The sequence below is a fragment of the Leptodactylus fuscus genome, chromosome 3 (genome assembly GCF_031893055.1).
Source record: "Leptodactylus fuscus isolate aLepFus1 chromosome 3, aLepFus1.hap2, whole genome shotgun sequence".
Taxonomy (NCBI): Eukaryota; Metazoa; Chordata; class Amphibia; order Anura; family Leptodactylidae; genus Leptodactylus; species Leptodactylus fuscus.
Genome location: NC_134267.1, coordinates 20,528,826 through 20,546,593, shown reverse-complemented (window position 1 = coordinate 20,546,593; position 17,768 = coordinate 20,528,826). Strand labels below are relative to the sequence as shown.

The window sequence follows — 17,768 nt, the reverse complement described above, 5'->3', positions numbered from 1 at the left end:
AAGCCACATGACTGAGTCCCCTCTGCTGCTCCCCTTGGCTCCGCCCCCTCCGCACTGCTTTGTATCCAGGACCTTTGCACACAGACACGTGACCCTCCCCGGACTACAAGTCCCGACATGCCCCGCGCCTGCCCGCCCCTAGCGCGCTGTCTGCACTGGGTTATAGAGCAGTGATCTGTGCTCGCTGCTGGATCGCTGGGGATCTACCTGCCTGCTGATCCCGGGGAGGACCCTGCTCATACAGGTGACTGACTACACCACCCATCAGCCGCATGTCCTGTATCCTTGTCCCCTCTGCACATTGTACACTGCGATCTGCATGTTAAACTTGCAGACTCCGATCAGTAGCAGGCTGGTGACTTACTATCAGGTACAGGGTGAGGGTGACAGCCCAGGAGAATGTGATTCTTCTATCCCGCCACAGTAGTCGGATGTCTTGTTGCAGATAGTGGTCTTCTACTTCTCTGTATACCATGATATATACAGTATATAGGTGCCAGCTATACTTTATAGAAGTGCAGAGATCTGTATAGTGCAAGATGCATATCGGTGGGGTACGTGTAATGTTTATTACATTCACTCTGCACTCTCCGGTGGGTCCATGTGATTGCGGTAATTCCTTATTTATATCGGTTTAATTATGTTTTTACCTTTAATTACTCTCATTTTTTTGCAGATCAAGTTTTTCTTGGTACTATTTTCTTGTATGTGCAACTTTTTGATCACTTTTTATTGGAGGCGAAGTGACCAAAACTCATTAATTTACATATTGTGTTATTTATTTTTTATAATGAGACCCTTTCTATAGGCCAGGACATATGGTCAATGGAGCCCAGTGGGAGGTGTATACAGTGAGCGCCCTCTAGTGGCCGCTATAACAGTCCAATGATGGATTATGCTGGGAGTTGTAGTTCTTCAGCACAGTTTGGAGTCTCCTGTATCTACTATATTTCGCCTTCTTTTAGGGTCTTTGGACACGCCATGACATGGGGTCACTTCATTACAGTGCGGTATAATCCGGTCACCTTGTGTATATTAGCTGATCCTTGGTTTGGGACCAGAAACTTCTAAAATTAGCTGAAAGTTTAACCCTTCGCCCATCAGTGAAATGTGAGGGGTTTCTAGAGCTTTGTCTGTGTTTTGTCTCCTCCTTACCCGGGATCATTGTCCTGTGCTCAGGTCATGTTCACATTGAAGATAAGCCAGGCTGCAGAGATTTTGGATTGCAGCCTGGGGAAGGGGGGCATCAATATTAGGCCTGCGGGGAGCCCTGTAGACTTCAATGGACACCGCTCCAGTAACTAAATCTGCTGCTACTCATCGTATGGCAAGTGACTGGGGCGTCCTCCGGCGTATTAACATTAATGGTAGCCTCACTGTCCCAGAACAGCTGATCAGCAGGGGCCCCCGACTGCCAGACCCCACAGCTCTGATATGGTATTATTAGGCATAGTAGCCAGATTGAGAATTGGATGATTCATAAATTCTTAAAATAAATTTAACACGGAAGCCTGGTTTAAACAATGGGTTATTTTCTGAGGACGTATTCCCTTTAAGAATGGATTTATTTGCCTGTGTTGAGTTCCCTTCCCTGCAAACCTGCTCCGGCAGGCACGGCCATGTTCCCAGGGTTGCTCAGTATATTTGGGGCGGGGGTAAGACTTCTATCTGGAAATAAAGTCAGCTATCCTTAAAGAGGTAATCAGGTCAAAAGTTACCCCCTATCCACGGGATAATTGGTGGGGGTCCGACTGCAGGACCCCCACTGATCTCAAGAACTTGGGGGTTACATGGCATGGTAAGATGGAAATCCAAACCGCAACTCCATTCAATAAGACCCCTGGAGATGGCTGAAGTCCAGCGCTCCCCTACCCCTGGCAGCGGTGACACTTCAAATGTTTTCACGATGGGTGGGTTCCCAATGGTCAGCCCCACCGATCAGCAAGTTATCCCCTATCCTATAGAAAGAGGGTATTTTGTGGCTGGAGTTCCCCTTTAAGTGTTGTGGAGTATATAGAAGGTGCCAGTGACGGCCATCTATGCATTAGGATGTGTTCACACTGTGCAGTTAAAACTATACCAAAAAAGTTTTGTGTTTTTGATGCTTTTTATGTTTTTTACCTGCGCATACTTAGCGCTCCCAGGGCGCTGTGTGAATGCTCCCTTAATGTTGGGGAGTGAAGCATTACATTGACTTTGAGGTCCCCCCCCCCCCCCCTTAGTGGGTCTCAATAGCTCCTTGTACTGTATGTAAAGGAGTCGCCGGCAAGGACTGCGGCGTAACAATGTGCGAAGGAAACAAGTAACATCCTCAGATACAAAGTTATCCATGGCCGCTGCAGTCAAGGATCCTTCTGTTCCTATATAGACTTTATCTATAAACGTGCCCGGGTCATTGAACGAAGTCCAAGTCCTTTGAAGGACAGAGGTGAACTGGCGGCAGAGCCAGTCTCAAAGGGCGACGCTACAACACGGTGGCTTATTGGGAAGGTCCTTTAAGGAGAGCAGAGACTGACACCATAGAGGGTCTCCCAAAACTGTCTCGGGGAACAGACCGAGTCTCTTGTACTTGTCTATGGATTACGTGACGTGGATGTGACCGAGCTGCAGTACCACAAGTGACCTGTGAACAGGTGTGATGCCGTAGTTGGATGGAAACCGCCACGTTTTGTGCAATCCTTTGCCTTTAAGGCATTAGCCGGTTATAAAATGGTCTTATACTATTAGTGGAGCGGATTACAAGTGAACCATGGTAACCAATCACATCTCATTGTACGCGGCTGCATAGAAAGTGAAACCTAAATTCTGATTGCTTACTACGGGTCACAAGTCCTGATGCGTTTGATGCGGGAGTTCGGCCATTTCTTTATATATATTGCGTCTTCACATGTAAAGATGATTTTTAGCGGGAATCTCACGCAGACTGATTTCCGCCTCATCCTTAAGATCTAGCCCTAGTCCCCCGATCAAAAAGATATTCTTGTCCCACAGTGATGATGTCATCCTTAATGACATCACGTGACTGCCAGACAATGGTATATTACTATGTAAGAAATGTCACTTGTGATTGGCTGCCGCATTCATGTGATGTCATCCAGAACACAAACCTTTGAGGATCCAGGGAGCAGGACCGAATTTCAAAGGGTTTGTCCCATGAAGATATTCCCGCTCTGTCATGTGACCATATCTTACGCAGCCGTCCATACATGTAATGTAGTATTACATACCCCATATTGCAATGAATGGCCGCCATTGTATCGCATGAGTGCACCTGACCTTACATTGCTATATGGCATCCATATACCTTAAAGGGGGTAAATAAAGTTGCCCTTTTGACTGGGTTGTTGGAACCCAAAGGGGTTTTCTATAAATTGTGGGCCTATGGAGAGGACATGTTATATTCGCCACCTCCATTGATGGCATTGTGAGGCGCAGGGTGCAGAGTATGTTACGGGGGTATGCAAATCACACGCACAAGGGTTAATGCAGAAAATTTATTAGTAATAATTTGGAAGGATTCGGCGGATCAGTAATGTTTATCTTGGCAGTCGCCGAGTCTTAGACTATTATCCGGTACCGGTTCTGCAAAAGCAAGGAGGTCCAAGAGGAGGAGGAGTATGTGGAGGCCTAAGGAACTTCCCTCTTCCTTGGGCTTGAGACTTACTTTGTCTGTGTGTCCACCTTGCATAAATCTCAGTCTTGTAGCAGGCCGCTGGAGCACCATCTTTACCGGCACATGCTCACCGGGTCCTTTATTTTACAGGAATAATGCTCTGCGAGATCCTGGTCGCCCTCGTAGTCGGGGCGCTCCTTTACCGATTTCTGCGTGGAGGAAAAGATGACACCTTGCCTATGGGAGACGGCTGGTGGGGCCCCGGCACGAGGCAAGATGACAAGAATGAGGAAATTCGCCCTTTCAAAATTGAAACTTCTGAAGAAGAATTGAAGGTAAGACTGTTCTGCCTACCTGTAGGGGGAGCTCAGGCTCCACAGTATATTGTAATCTCCTGAGCTCCCTCTAGTGGCTGTGACAGGCAGACAGAAGTTTACAATTTAAAGGGATTGTCCAGCAGTTATAGGAAACTCAGGGGTCTCCATTATACAGTACTCGTGGAAGTGGACAAGCTTATGTGACTATTTTGTCTTACACCCACCCCTGAATTTGCTCCAAATCCTGGACAAGCCCTTTAACACTGTCTATGCAGGGGATTTGGAGCTCTGTATCAGAGGAAGTTGGTTTACGAAATGAATCGGTATCTTTCTAGGATCTGTTCCGTCGCATCGATGAGACCCGCTACTCGGAGCCTCTTGAGGGCAGCCGCTTTAACTATGGCTTCAACTCCAAACATCTCCGGAAAGTGGTGTCTTACTGGAAGGAAGGGTTTAACTGGGAGAAGCAACTGGAAATCCTCAATCAGTACCCGCACTTCAAGACCAAAATTGAAGGTACAGGCTCTTCATGGGTTGTCCCTTTTTAGGGTTGGTTAATCTTCATCTACCTCATAGGATAACCTATGTAGCAGTTGGTGGCCCCCGGTTGATCCTTGTTTACTGACCTCTAGAAGTCATGTCAGCACTAACAACCTATAAACCAAGACCCGACACCGTACCCTATGTATCGGCAGGGGGTTCTGTGCCCGTTTTATGGCTAACCTCCTCTTTGTCCATCGTTGGTCTAGGTGGATCATGTGCCGTAGATCGATGGCCCATGTGTCCTCCATTAAGTGGAGTAGTCACAGCACCACATAGTTGTTGGAGGGCCACATTGCAGAATCCTGGAGTTGCAATGTCAATTTTTGCAAAAAATAACAGGTCCATCCCCATAAATGGTTCCTGACGATACATCCATTATCTCTGCTCGTCTTCCACGCCGCGGTTAATGAGTGCGGAGTCATCGGCTCCATAATTATCTGTCATTTCTGCCCTAGTTTCTTACCCGGGTCCGGCGGGAATATTACACCTGGGAAATGTGTGGCTTTTTAATTAAATCTGATTCTCCCAGAATTAGAGAAGGGCCGACTCCTGGAAATGGAGCAGAATTAATTAAGATGATCCGTTCACGTCTCCTGTCACCGCCTTTGATGTGTATATTTGTCACTTTTATCTCTCTGGAAAATCGAAGGGGAGTCCATAGTAGTAGATAGATGGCCGCCTGATCTTAAAGGGGCCTTCACCTCATTAACTAGAATGTACCATCACCTACTAATTGAAGGGGGTACAACAGCCGAGGAGGCCGTAAGCATCGGGCGCACAGTGTATTCTCCCAATCGGATGGGGAGCGGAAAATAAGTCATTGCCAGACCTTTCTGCCATAAACTTTAGCAGTCATCCAACCCTGTTGAAATCTGTGAGAACTTCTGTCTAAAGGGGTTGTCTAGTCTGGAAACGGTTATAATGAGTGTCTCTCGCTCTGGAGGACCTGACCTGTCCTACATTACACAGACAGCTCATTGATGTGAAAGGACATTGTGTAATGCTTAGTTTCTCCTGTGGAGGCGCTGCAGGAACATTGAACGCTACTGCCAGGTTTCCCCTCAGATTCTAACTGATCACAGTATTTCTAACCAGTAGGGATTGTCCAAAATGGAGAACCCCTTTAAGTGCTGCTTCTCCTTCTCAGAGTTTCTGTACAGTAGTAATGGGCGTCTCCCAGTTTTTATGTCCCTTCCAGAGATCAGACCCTCAGTTATCAGAATATGAAGGAGTACTGTTGGCTTTTCTCACCCTTATTTTTGTCCCTTCACTTTCGGGCCTCACTTTGTACTGACCGGGGGTCGGATGTTACTCACACCTGACGTTCTTTGTGTCTCCTCCAGGCATCGATATCCATTTTGTCCATGTAAAGCCGAAGAACCTTCCTGCAGGCCGAAAAGCCAAGCCCATCATCATGGTTCACGGCTGGCCCGGGTCATTTTTCGAATTCTACAAGATCATCCCCCTCCTGACGGATCCCACCAGCCACGGTCTCAGCGATGAGCACATCTTTGAGGTTGTCTGCCCATCCATACCTGGATATGGGTTCTCAGAAGCTTCCTGCAAGCAAGGTACAGTCTATAGGAGGCCATGTTATGTCTGTAGGGACGCTCAAGCCTTCTTTCCTCACCACCATGAGACATCTACTGCTGGGGAAGTTGAAACCTGACGTGTTTTTTTTTTTTTTTTTTTTTTCCTGGCTGATCATATTGTGCACCCTGGAGATCAGCGCTTTGATCAGGTAGGTATAGCAGGTACCTATCCCAATCTGAAGGGCGGCCCCAATTCACGTTAGGATATTCTGCTCATTGGTTTACATAGATATGCTGCTTGGCTGGTCAGGATTATAGTGTAGGCAGCAGAACTCTTCATATCCCAACATGTCCAGCTCCTCCGACCCCTGCGTCTATATAAGCTTGTGTTGTCTGTGCATGCAGGAGTTCAATGTACCATATGGAACGGTCACATGATTTATGGCATGTCCGATCCAGTGCAGCTGATGTGTGTACATGATCTGGGCACATCACCCATCACCATTGTTTGCATCTGCAGCCAGCAAGCTGGATACTCATCAGGAATCTAAAAATCTGCGCTCCTACTTCCCCTCCTTGCAGTCGTCCTCCTCTTCTGTGCAGCTCTGCTGTTGTGTTAACGTTGCTATGCCTTCAGTCAGAATTTGGGTCTGCAGCTAGTCATAGGTTGAATGGACTTCAGCATCCAGTCAGGGGCTGAGCTGACTTACTTAAACCTGGTTCTGACCCGTAGCATGTGCCTGTGATTCCATTAGTTTTCTGGCTCTATAGTCTCAGAATTTACTCCCTTTACTTTCCCTGTTTTCTCCTGATTTCCAACTGATTTTGGCTTCCTTTCCTGGTTGTTCCCTCTCCTGCTCATTTTGCTTTATCTGTGACCTCCTGGACTTTACCATGACTGCAACTTCTTATATTCCTCTGCTTTCTTTTGGTTCCCACACCTTTCATGGACTCCACATAGGCCTTGCTATGGTCCCTGTTATATGTGTAAAGTTTCCCATGTCACATTCTTTCAGGATTTGACTCTGTCGCTGCTGCTCGGATCTTTTACAAGTTGATGCAGAGGTTGGGTTTCCGTGAGTTCTACGCACAGGGAGGAGACTGGGGATCCATGATTACCACAATCCTGTCACAGCTTGCTCCCAGGTGAAGAAAACTTGCAAATTACTTTCTAATTTTTCATCAGACTTGGTCCAAAACTACAATTCCCCTGCATAGACTTTATGATAAAATTTTGGCTTCCTGTAACCACCACTAGGGGGGCCTCAGGAGCTTACTGCATACTGTCTATATGTTAAACTCTATAGTAACACAGTATGTCGTAAGCTGCTAGGCTCCCTCTAGTGGTGACTATGGGCTGCAAGAATTTATCCATTTACTTTCATGCTTTTGAAGGGGATTTGGAGCTTTGTATCAGGCGTCCTCTATAAAGATATTAATTGTCACAGATTAGACATAATGATGTAGTGATTAAAGATGGAGTTTCCCTTTAAGGCTAATGTCACACTTTGCTTACGGTCACATGGGGTGAGCGCTGACAACAATGGCATTGAGTCAGATAAATTCTTTGAATTATTTTTCAAAAATGCTAAATTTTAAAAATTCAAAATTTAAACTTTTACTTTTATTTTTCTTTTAATGCATTGGCACCCCTTTAGCAATGTCAAGGGTTTGCATCTCAACATGGCGGTCGTATCCACCTCTAGTCCGATAGTGCTGCTCTCCATATTGTTTGGTCGGTGGTTCCCAGGGCTTTTTGGCTTGACGCAGGAGGACGTAAGGAGGATGTTTCCGTTTATGAAGAAGGTCGTCTTCCATACGCTAAAGGAGAGCGGCTACATGCACATCCAGGCCACCAAGCCCGACACTGCAGGTGAGGTTTCACCCTACTGGATACAGACAAAAAAAAGGGCTGCTTTCTACCAGTAAACAGCGCCACTCTTGTTCACAGGCTGTGTTTGTCATTGCAACTCGGCCCCATTCACTTGAATAAGACTCGGATGCAATACCACACTTGGTCCACAGTCAATGGTGGCGCTGTTACTAGAAGAAAGAAGGCAGCTAGAAAGGTTATCGATTGTACAGATACAATGGCCGACAGTCACGGGTTCTTTTTAGCCATTACCCCCCTTTTTGGAAAGTGATTTTCATACATGAGCCCCAAAAGGGTCCCAAACCTGGGTCTCTGTGTGCCCAGAGACTGTGGCTATGTGTTATTTATAGGGGCACCTGGTCCTGCACTCTTACCAGGGGAGGAGATGGCACCAGGGGTCGCTATGGGAAGAAGACACTGCATGAATGTAAGGACTTTCTGGTTATGGTTCTAATAATGTATAATGGCGGTATAAAATAGATTAAACCTCAAAGCCTGGCATCATGGATGGAGCACAGATCCTCTATATACTACAGATCCTCTATATACGATCCTCTATATACTACACCACACAGGAGAGATCCTCTCTATACTACACCACACAGGACAGATCCTCTATATACTACACCACACAGGAGAGATCCTCTCTATACTACACAGGACAGATCCTCTATATACTACACCACACAGGACAGATCCTCTATATACTACACCACACAGGAGAGAGGACAGATCCTCTATATACTACACCACACAGGACAGATCCTCTCTATACTACACCACACAGGACAGATCCTCTATATACTACACCACACAGGAGAGATCCTCTCTATACTACACCACACAGGACAGATCCTCTATATACTACACCACACAGGACAGATCCTCTCTATACTACACCACACAGGACAGATCCTCTATATACTACACCACACAGGAGAGATCCTCTCTATACTACACCACACAGGAGAGATCCTCTATATACTACACCACACAGGAGAGATCCTCTCTATACTACACCACACAGGAGAGATCCTCTATATACTACACCGCACAGGACAGATCCTCTATATACTACACCGCACAGGACAGATCCTCTATATACTACACCACACAGGACAGATCCTCTATATACTACACCACACAGGAGAGAGGACAGATCCTCTATATACTACACCACACAGGAGAGATCCTCTATATACTACACCACACAGGACAGATCCTCTATATATTACACCACACAGGAGAGATCCTCTCTATACTACACCACACAGGAGAGATCCTCTATATACTACACCACACAGGACAGATCCTCTATATACTACACCACACAGGAGAGATCCTCTCTATACTACACCACACAGGACAGATCCTCTATATACTACACCACACAGGACAGATCCTCTATATACTACACCACACAGGACAGATCCTCTATATACTACACTGCACAGGAGAGATCCTCTATATACTACACCACACAGGACAGATCCTCTATATACTACACCGCACAGGACAGATCCTCTATATACTACACCGCACAGGAGAGATCCTCTATATACTACACCACACAGGACAGATCCTCTATATACTACACCGCACAGGACAGGTCCTCTATATACTACACTACACAGGAGAGATCCTCTATATACTACACCACACAGGACAGATCCTCTATATATTACACCACACAGGACAGATCCTCTATATACTACACCACACAGGACAGATCCTCTATATACTACACCACACAGGACAGATCCTCTATATACTACACCACACAGGAGAGATCCTCTATATACTACACCACACAGGAGAGATCCTCTATATACTACACCACACAGGAGAGATCCTCTATATACTACACCACACAGGAGAGATCCTCTATATACTACACCACACAGGAGAGATCCTCTATATACTACACCACACAGGACAGATCCTCTATATACTACACCACACAGGACAGATCCTCTATATACTACACCACACAGGACAGATCCTCTATATACTACACCACACAGGACAGATTCTCTATATACGATCCTCTATATACTACACCACACAGGACAGATCCTCTATATATTACACCACACAGGACAGATCCTCTATATACTACACCACACAGGACAGATCCTCTATATACTACACCACACAGGACAGATCCTCTATATACTACACCACACAGGACAGATCCTCTATATACTACACCACACAGGAGAGATCCTCTATATACTACACCACACAGGAGAGATCCTCTATATACTACACCACACAGGAGAGATCCTCTATATACTACACCACACAGGAGAGATCCTCTATATACTACACCACACAGGAGAGATCCTCTATATACTACACCACACAGGAGAGATCCTCTATATACTACACCACACAGGAGAGATCCTCTATATACTACACCACACAGGACAGATCCTCTATATACTACACTGCACAGGAGAGATCCTCTATATACTACACTGCACAGGAGAGATCCTCTATATACTACACCACACAGGAGAGATCCTCTATATACTACACCATACAGAAGAGAGGGCAGATCCTCTATATACTACACCACACAGGAGAGATCCTCTATATACTACACCACACAGGACAGATCCTCTATATACTACACCACACAGGACAGATCCTCTATATACTACACCACACAGGACAGATCCTCTATATACGATCCTCTATATACTACACCACACAGGAGAGATCCTCTATATACTACACCGCACAGGAGAGATCCTCTATATACTACACCGCACAGGACAGGTCCTCTATATACTACACCGCACAGGACAGATCCTCTATATACTACACCGCACAGGACAGATCCTCTATATACTACACCGCACAGGACAGGTCCTCTATATACTACACCACACAGGACAGATCCTCTATATACTACACCACACAGGAGAGATCCTCTATATACTACACCACACAGGAGAGATCCTCTATATACTACACCACACAGGACAGATCCTCTATATACTACACCACACAGGACAGATCCTCTATATACTACACCACACAGGACAGATCCTCTATATACTACACCACACAGGACAGATTCTCTATATACGATCCTCTATATACTACACCACACAGGACAGATCTTCTATATACTACACCACACAGGACAGATCCTCTATATACTACACCGCACAGGAGAGATCCTCTATATACTACACCGCACAGGACAGATCCTCTATATACTACACCGCACAGGAGAGATCCTCTATATACTACACCACACAGGACAGATCCTCTATATACTACACCACACAGGACAGATCCTCTATATACTACACCGCACAGGACAGATCCTCTATATACTACACCGCACAGGAGAGATCCTCTATATACTACACCGCACAGGACAGGTCCTCTATATACTACACCACACAGGAGAGATCCTCTATATACTACACCACACAGGACAGATCCTCTATATATTACACCACACAGGACAGATCCTCTATATACTACACCACACAGGACAGATCCTCTATATACTACACCACACAGGACAGATCCTCTATATACTACACCACACAGGAGAGATCCTCTATATACTACACCACACAGGAGAGATCCTCTATATACTACACCACACAGGACAGATCCTCTATATACTACACCACACAGGACAGATCCTCTATATACGATCCTCTATATACTACACCACACAGGAGAGATCCTCTATATACTACACTGCACAGGAGAGATCCTCTATATACTACACCGCACAGGAGAGATCCTCTATATACTATACCATACAGGACAGGTCCTCTATATACTACACCATACAGGAGAGAGAGCAGATCCTCTATATACTACACCACACAGGAGAGATCCTGTATATACTACACCACACAGGACAGATCCTCTATATACTACACTGCACAGGAGAGATCCTCTATATACTACACTGCACAGGAGAGATCCTCTATATACTACACTGCACAGGAGAGATCCTCTATATACTACACCACACAGGACAGATCCTCTATATACTACACCATACAGGAGAGAGGGCAGATCCTCTATATACTACACTGCACAGGACAGGTCCTCTATATACTACACCACACAGGAGAGATCCTCTCTATACTACACCACACAGGACAGGTCCTCTATATACTACACCACACAGGACAGATCCTCTATATACTACACCACACAGGACAGATCCTCTATATACTACACCACACAGGACAGGTCCTCTATATACTACACCACACAGGACAGATCCTCTATATACTACACCGCACAGGACAGGTCCTCTATATACTACACCGCACAGGACAGATCCTCTATATACTACACCGCACAGGAGAGATCCTCTATATACTACACCACACAGGACAGATCCTCTATATACTACACCGCACAGGAGAGATCCTCTATATACTACACCGCACAGGACAGGTCCTCTATATACTACACCGCACAGGAGAGATCCTCTATATACTACACCGCACAGGACAGGTCCTCTATATACTACACCGCACAGGACAGATCCTCTATATACTACACCGCACAGGACAGGTCCTCTATATACTACACCGCACAGGACAGATCCTCTATATACTACACCGCACAGGAGAGATCCTCTATATACTACACCACACAGGACAGATCCTCTATATACTACACCGCACAGGAGAGATCCTCTATATACTACACCGCACAGGACAGGTCCTCTATATACTACACCGCACAGGAGAGATCCTCTATATACTACACCGCACAGGACAGGTCCTCTATATACTACACCGCACAGGACAGATCCTCTATATACTACACCGCACAGGACAGGTCCTCTATATACTACACCGCACAGGACAGATCCTCTATATACTACACCGCACAGGACAGATCCTCTATATACTACACCGCACAGGACAGGTCCTCTATATACTACACCGCACAGGACAGATCCTCTATATACTACACCGCACAGGAGAGATCCTCTATATACTACACCACACAGGACAGATCCTCTATATACTACACCGCACAGGAGAGATCCTCTATATACTACACCGCACAGGACAGGTCCTCTATATACTACACCGCACAGGACAGATCCTCTATATACTACACCGCACAGGACAGGTCCTCTATATACTACACCGCACAGGACAGATCCTCTATATACTACACCGCACAGGAGAGATCCTCTATATACTACACTATATATACCAGCTACATCACATAGCTATACCCCATCTTTATGTTTTACTGTAATACGAGGGGAATATTTGTACTGAAGGATACATATATTTTCCTCACATTTTGTGCCTCTGGATTTGTAGCTTCTCCTGCCGCCATCTGTCCTGCTGGAATTGGTAAAACTTCCTACGTGTTATCTGGCGTTTATCTCCGGCCCACCTACCTCCACCGTCCTACGTGGGCAGACATTTTAATGCGACATATGTTCACTATACGAGGATGAGGTGTAGTGTAAAATGTGGCGCTCGCTGTTTACTACGTCTTCTCTGCACCACGGGGAAGATTTATCAAAACTGGTGCAAAAATGGAGCAGTTGCCTATAGCAACCAGTCTGATTCCTCCTTAGGTATTGTGAAACTACAACTCCCAGCATGTTGCGATGGCCTCAGGTTCTTGTGTACGTTTAGCTGGAGAGCCGATAAGTCTTAGGCTCAAAGTGCAGGTATCAAGGCAGGCTGGGAGTTGTTGTACTATACCCTGCAATTTTCACTCTGACCATCAAGCCTAAAAATGGACTCTCACTTGCTAGTTCTGAAGGGGTCTTTCTTGGCAGAAGAAAGGTTTACAATAGAGGAGAACACCACTATAGAGAACACCACTGATCCATCATTACATCACTACTGACAAATGACATCACAGCTTATCCTCCCCCCCCCCCCCCCCCGCCCTGCACTGAGCATGTCTAGATAACTCTCCTATAGACCTCAATGAGTCGGCTCCAGACTATTGCTGCCTATCTCTGACTATGCTGTAAAGCAGATCACTAAATGCTGTTAACAGAGCAGAGAAGATGGCCGCCCCTATACTTATGTACTGGAAATAGAATAAAGAATCTACAATCAGAAAATAAAAAAATATTAGAAAAAATGTGATAAATTTTCAAAAATATTTGTCAACACAAGACTCCCTTAAAGAACATTCTAGAACATTTGGCGCCATGGCTTGTCCGGTGACTCCAGCGCCACCTCTGACCAGCCGTTACATGACTACAGACTAGAGATGAGCGAGTACTGTTGGGATCAGCCGATCCGAACAGCACGCTCCATAGAAATGAATGGACGTAGCCGGCACGCGGGGGGTTAAGCGGCCGGCCGCCGTCAAAGTGGAAGTACCAGGTGCATCCATTCATTTCTATGGAGCGTGCTGTTCGGATCGGCTGATCCCAACAGTACTCGCTCATCTCTACTACAGACCATTGATGGGATCTTTCACCTTTTGTGGATCTGGATCAGACTTTCATCTCTTTCGACATCTGCTCCTGTTTAAAGCCAATTATTAATGAAATATCCGGGCGATAAGCCAAACCTCTCGCCCGCTGCCAGCGCTGCCGCCGCCGGTATATATAGAGCTGTAATGTGCAGTGTGTGCCTACTCATAATCTGCTCCCGTAAACGTCACGAACAAGATGTTTCCGTATATGACATGTTCTCCATCAGACCGATCTGCGCACGTTGCTGGTACGTTGCGTTATTGTGTGCACACATTTCTATGTACTTGGCTCGGTACGCTCTGATGCTGCTGCTCTCAGCTGACTGGTGGGGGTGTCGGTTTCGATCAGAATTTATCTACAAAATGGGGCACAGTTTGCTGTAGCCACACTTGTTTTGTGGGCGTGCTATACTGCGAAACAATGAAATGTCTTCACACAATTGTTCCCTCCCCCTCTCACAGCAGGCAGTCTCACTGGCATAGGTGGTGAGAAACTGCAGCTGCATCTCCCCCCTCTCCCCCTCCTTTTTTACAAAAAACCCCCGAAACATTTCTACGTCATCCAGCAGCTTCTTCATGATGGACTCAAGGGTTTCTGACCCCTGGGTCACATGATTGGACCCAGCCCCCAAACTCTCCCTACTCCTGAACTCCCAGGTAAATTTCCCTGTGCGGTGGTGGCTGACTTTATTATAGACAGGAGAGGAGGGTACGGGGTGGGTCCAATCACGTTCCGTTCATAAGAAAGCCGGGACGCCCAGGTCCAACAAAAACAGTATGCTGTAAGAATGAAGGTAAATTAAACTCCCCAGACAATCCCTTTAATTAAAGATTACTATTTAGCCGGATGCTTGTGGTGATGTCATGTGAGATCAGGTGACTTCATGTACACAAGCCTATGCACATATATTTGGTGGTTCTGGTCCTCTTAGAACATTCCTTGCACTTCAGTGTCTGCGCCCCCTGCAGGGCTGCCCCTGATACTGGGATATTTGTTAACCCTTTAAATTCTGCTACTCTATTTCAGGATGTGGCTTAAACAACTCTCCCGTGGGACTCGCTGCTTATCTTTTGGAGAAATTTTCTACATGGACTGACCCGAACTTCCGTGATCATGAGGATGGCGGCCTGGAGAAGTATGTAATGTTATGGGTTATTAATTCTATATTTACTGCTTCTTTCTGACCATGTCTGTCAGCCATTTATGAAGGAGTCAATGTTTGGTTGTGGTTAAATAGGAGTCCGAGTCGGTGGTTTGGCCTACAGTCTCCATAGCTCGGCTTCTACCGGTGCTCGTTGCCCTATAACATGCGACACCTATTCTTCTCAGCGCCCTCTAGTGGATGGAGGGCTTCAGACTACAGTAATATATGTGTAACCCTCGCACCCTTCGTCTTATCAGCCAAGAGACGTGTCATAATGTTGATATCGCTCTTTGTCGTTCGCTTATGGACTTCGGACTTTTACAGTTGCAAGAAATGGTTGAAAGGAGGGTAAAGGGGAAATAAACCGGCGAGCAATAAACCGGTGTCAGGCGGCTGCTGCCAAGTAATGCAAAGTCATGGGGTGAACGAAGTGCACGTGATGAAGACTTGGTTAGACAGGGCGTGGAATATTGGGTGTTTACTACACAAGCCCCTTTTTTTTGTCGTTATGGCTCTATTGATCCTGAGTTTTTGGTTGTTTGCAGAAAATACACCTTGGATGAACTTCTCACCAACGTCATGATCTACTGGCTGACCGGCTCCATTGTGACGTCCATGCGGTTTTACAAGGAAAATGTGGGAAAAGGGATTGGCACGGCTAAACATGACAAGTATGTAACCGGCGCTGGGATTGGTGCGATCTAAAGGGACAGAATGGGTCATCTTAAAAGGATTTTTTGTTTTCCTCCTCTGCTTTAACAGCATTTAGTGATCTGCTTTACAGCACAGTCATGGCCATAGGAAGCAATAGTCTGGAGCCGACTCATTGAGGTCTATGGGAACTTTTCTAGACATGGGGAGGAGATAAGCTGTGATATAATGATGGCTCAGTGGTGTTATGGAGGTGTTATCTTCTATTGTAATACTATCTGTGATGTAAGTGAGGTGATTGCTGCAAAAACCCCTACAGTATTGTCTAGAGTCAGACTATTAAGCTTAGTGGCCAGAGTGAAAATTGCAGAATGTAATACATTTATTGTTTGTTTGTTTTTTAATATTTATAGATAGGGACATGGAAAAATGTGAGTTTGTTTTTTTTCTTGTTTGACACATTCCCTTTAAATCTCCCCTCTTGCAGACTACCTGTCAAGGTCCCGACCGGAATCGCTTCCTTCCCCAATGAGTTGGTGCACTGCCCCCTCCTGTGGGCCAAGCAGAAGTTTCTCAACATCGTCTCCTATAATTACATGCCTCGGGGCGGCCATTTTGCAGCCTTCGAAGAGCCGGAGCTTCTGGCGAGAGATATACAGCAGTTTGTAGGGAAATTGGAGCGGAAGTGACGGCGCCCTCGATAACCGACGACTGAGACCCCGCGGCTGCGGGCTGTATATGGAGACGTAACCTCCACCTGCTCCTTGTAGACCATATATAAGTCAGTATATTTTTGTAGAAATTTATAGAGATGTATTGGAAACGTTTCTTAATTCTTAAGATATGGGCACAACTGTCCAGGATTAGGCAGAATGTGAACAGTCCCGTACACACCAGTCACACGTCAACCATATGCAATAGAGGGAACACGCACTGTTAAATCAATGGTGCCCCCATCTACAGTGAAAATCCACGTCTGGCCCCCATATACAGTGCAGGCCCAGGTGGATATTGGATGTGATAGTTTACATAGACAAGTGCGCCCTCTAGTGGTGGAGGAAATCTACATCAATCACTTGTACATTCCTTTTTTGCAATTGCATCACTTTTTCCCCAAATTCCTCCATTTTTATGACCTTTCTGCCTTCTATCACGATTTGTACTTTTTTGCGGATTTTTTTTTTCTCATGATTTTGATCTTTTCGCAGTTATCGATTTCTACGTCATATTAGTAATAAAAACTGGAACTTTCTTATCCCTGTGACTGAAATTTCTTATCATAGCAGGAAGGTTTCTTTATAGATGATTTGGCACTGGTACTCATCAACCAATGGGTATAAAAGAGTCCTGCAGGTTTCCGTCTCCTGCTCAGTTTTGTGCAGGAAACGGAAACCTGCAAAACGAATTCCCGGGCGCAGATGTGAACGAGCCCTGATACCCATTTTAAAAAGGATTAGGCACGAAGAATTTATAGAGGAGGTCACTTACAAAGTCGGCTACAAAGTGTCTCTCTGGAGGACCTTAATATTGATTTCTGTTGGTAAGTTGTAATACTCCACTTGTCCTGTGGAGGCACTGCAGGGAAACCTAACACTTGCTGCCAGGTCTCATCACCGATCACAGCTGATCGCT

At 45.8% G+C, this 17,768-nt stretch overlaps 1 protein-coding gene across 2 annotated transcripts; it reads left to right on the top strand.

Annotated features, from left to right (window-relative positions):
- The first annotated feature begins 161 nt into the window (after positions 1 to 161).
- Positions 162 to 17,371, top strand: EPHX1 (epoxide hydrolase 1). 2 transcript variants are annotated; one of them, XM_075267154.1, is made up of 9 exons: positions 162 to 244; positions 3,764 to 3,948; positions 4,266 to 4,446; positions 5,817 to 6,044; positions 7,022 to 7,151; positions 7,664 to 7,878; positions 15,368 to 15,476; positions 16,031 to 16,156; positions 16,624 to 17,371. In XM_075267154.1, the coding sequence occupies exons 2-9, from the start codon at positions 3,769 to 3,771 to the stop codon at positions 16,823 to 16,825; spliced, it is 1,371 nt and encodes a 456-aa protein (XP_075123255.1). In that variant the 5' UTR covers positions 162 to 244; positions 3,764 to 3,768; the 3' UTR covers positions 16,826 to 17,371. The 2 variants fall into 2 exon arrangements, with proteins under 2 accessions (XP_075123255.1, XP_075123256.1); XM_075267155.1 differs by lacking the exon at positions 162 to 244 and adding an exon at positions 348 to 370.
- Positions 17,372 to 17,768: the final 397 nt, after the last annotated feature.

What these genes read in the sequence shown, in the direction of transcription:
- EPHX1 (XM_075267154.1), top strand. Translation starts at nt 3,769, where the DNA reads ATGCTCTGCGAGATCCTGGTCGCCCTCGTAGTCGGGGCGCTCCTTTAC. An exon ending in CTGTCACAGCTTGCTCCCAG is followed by an intron (nt 7,152 to 7,663) that starts GTGAAGAAAACT and finishes GCACCCCTTTAG; the next exon opens with CAATGTCAAGGGTTTGCATC. An exon ending in GAGGATGGCGGCCTGGAGAA is followed by an intron (nt 15,477 to 16,030) that starts GTATGTAATGTT and finishes GGTTGTTTGCAG; the next exon opens with AAAATACACCTTGGATGAAC.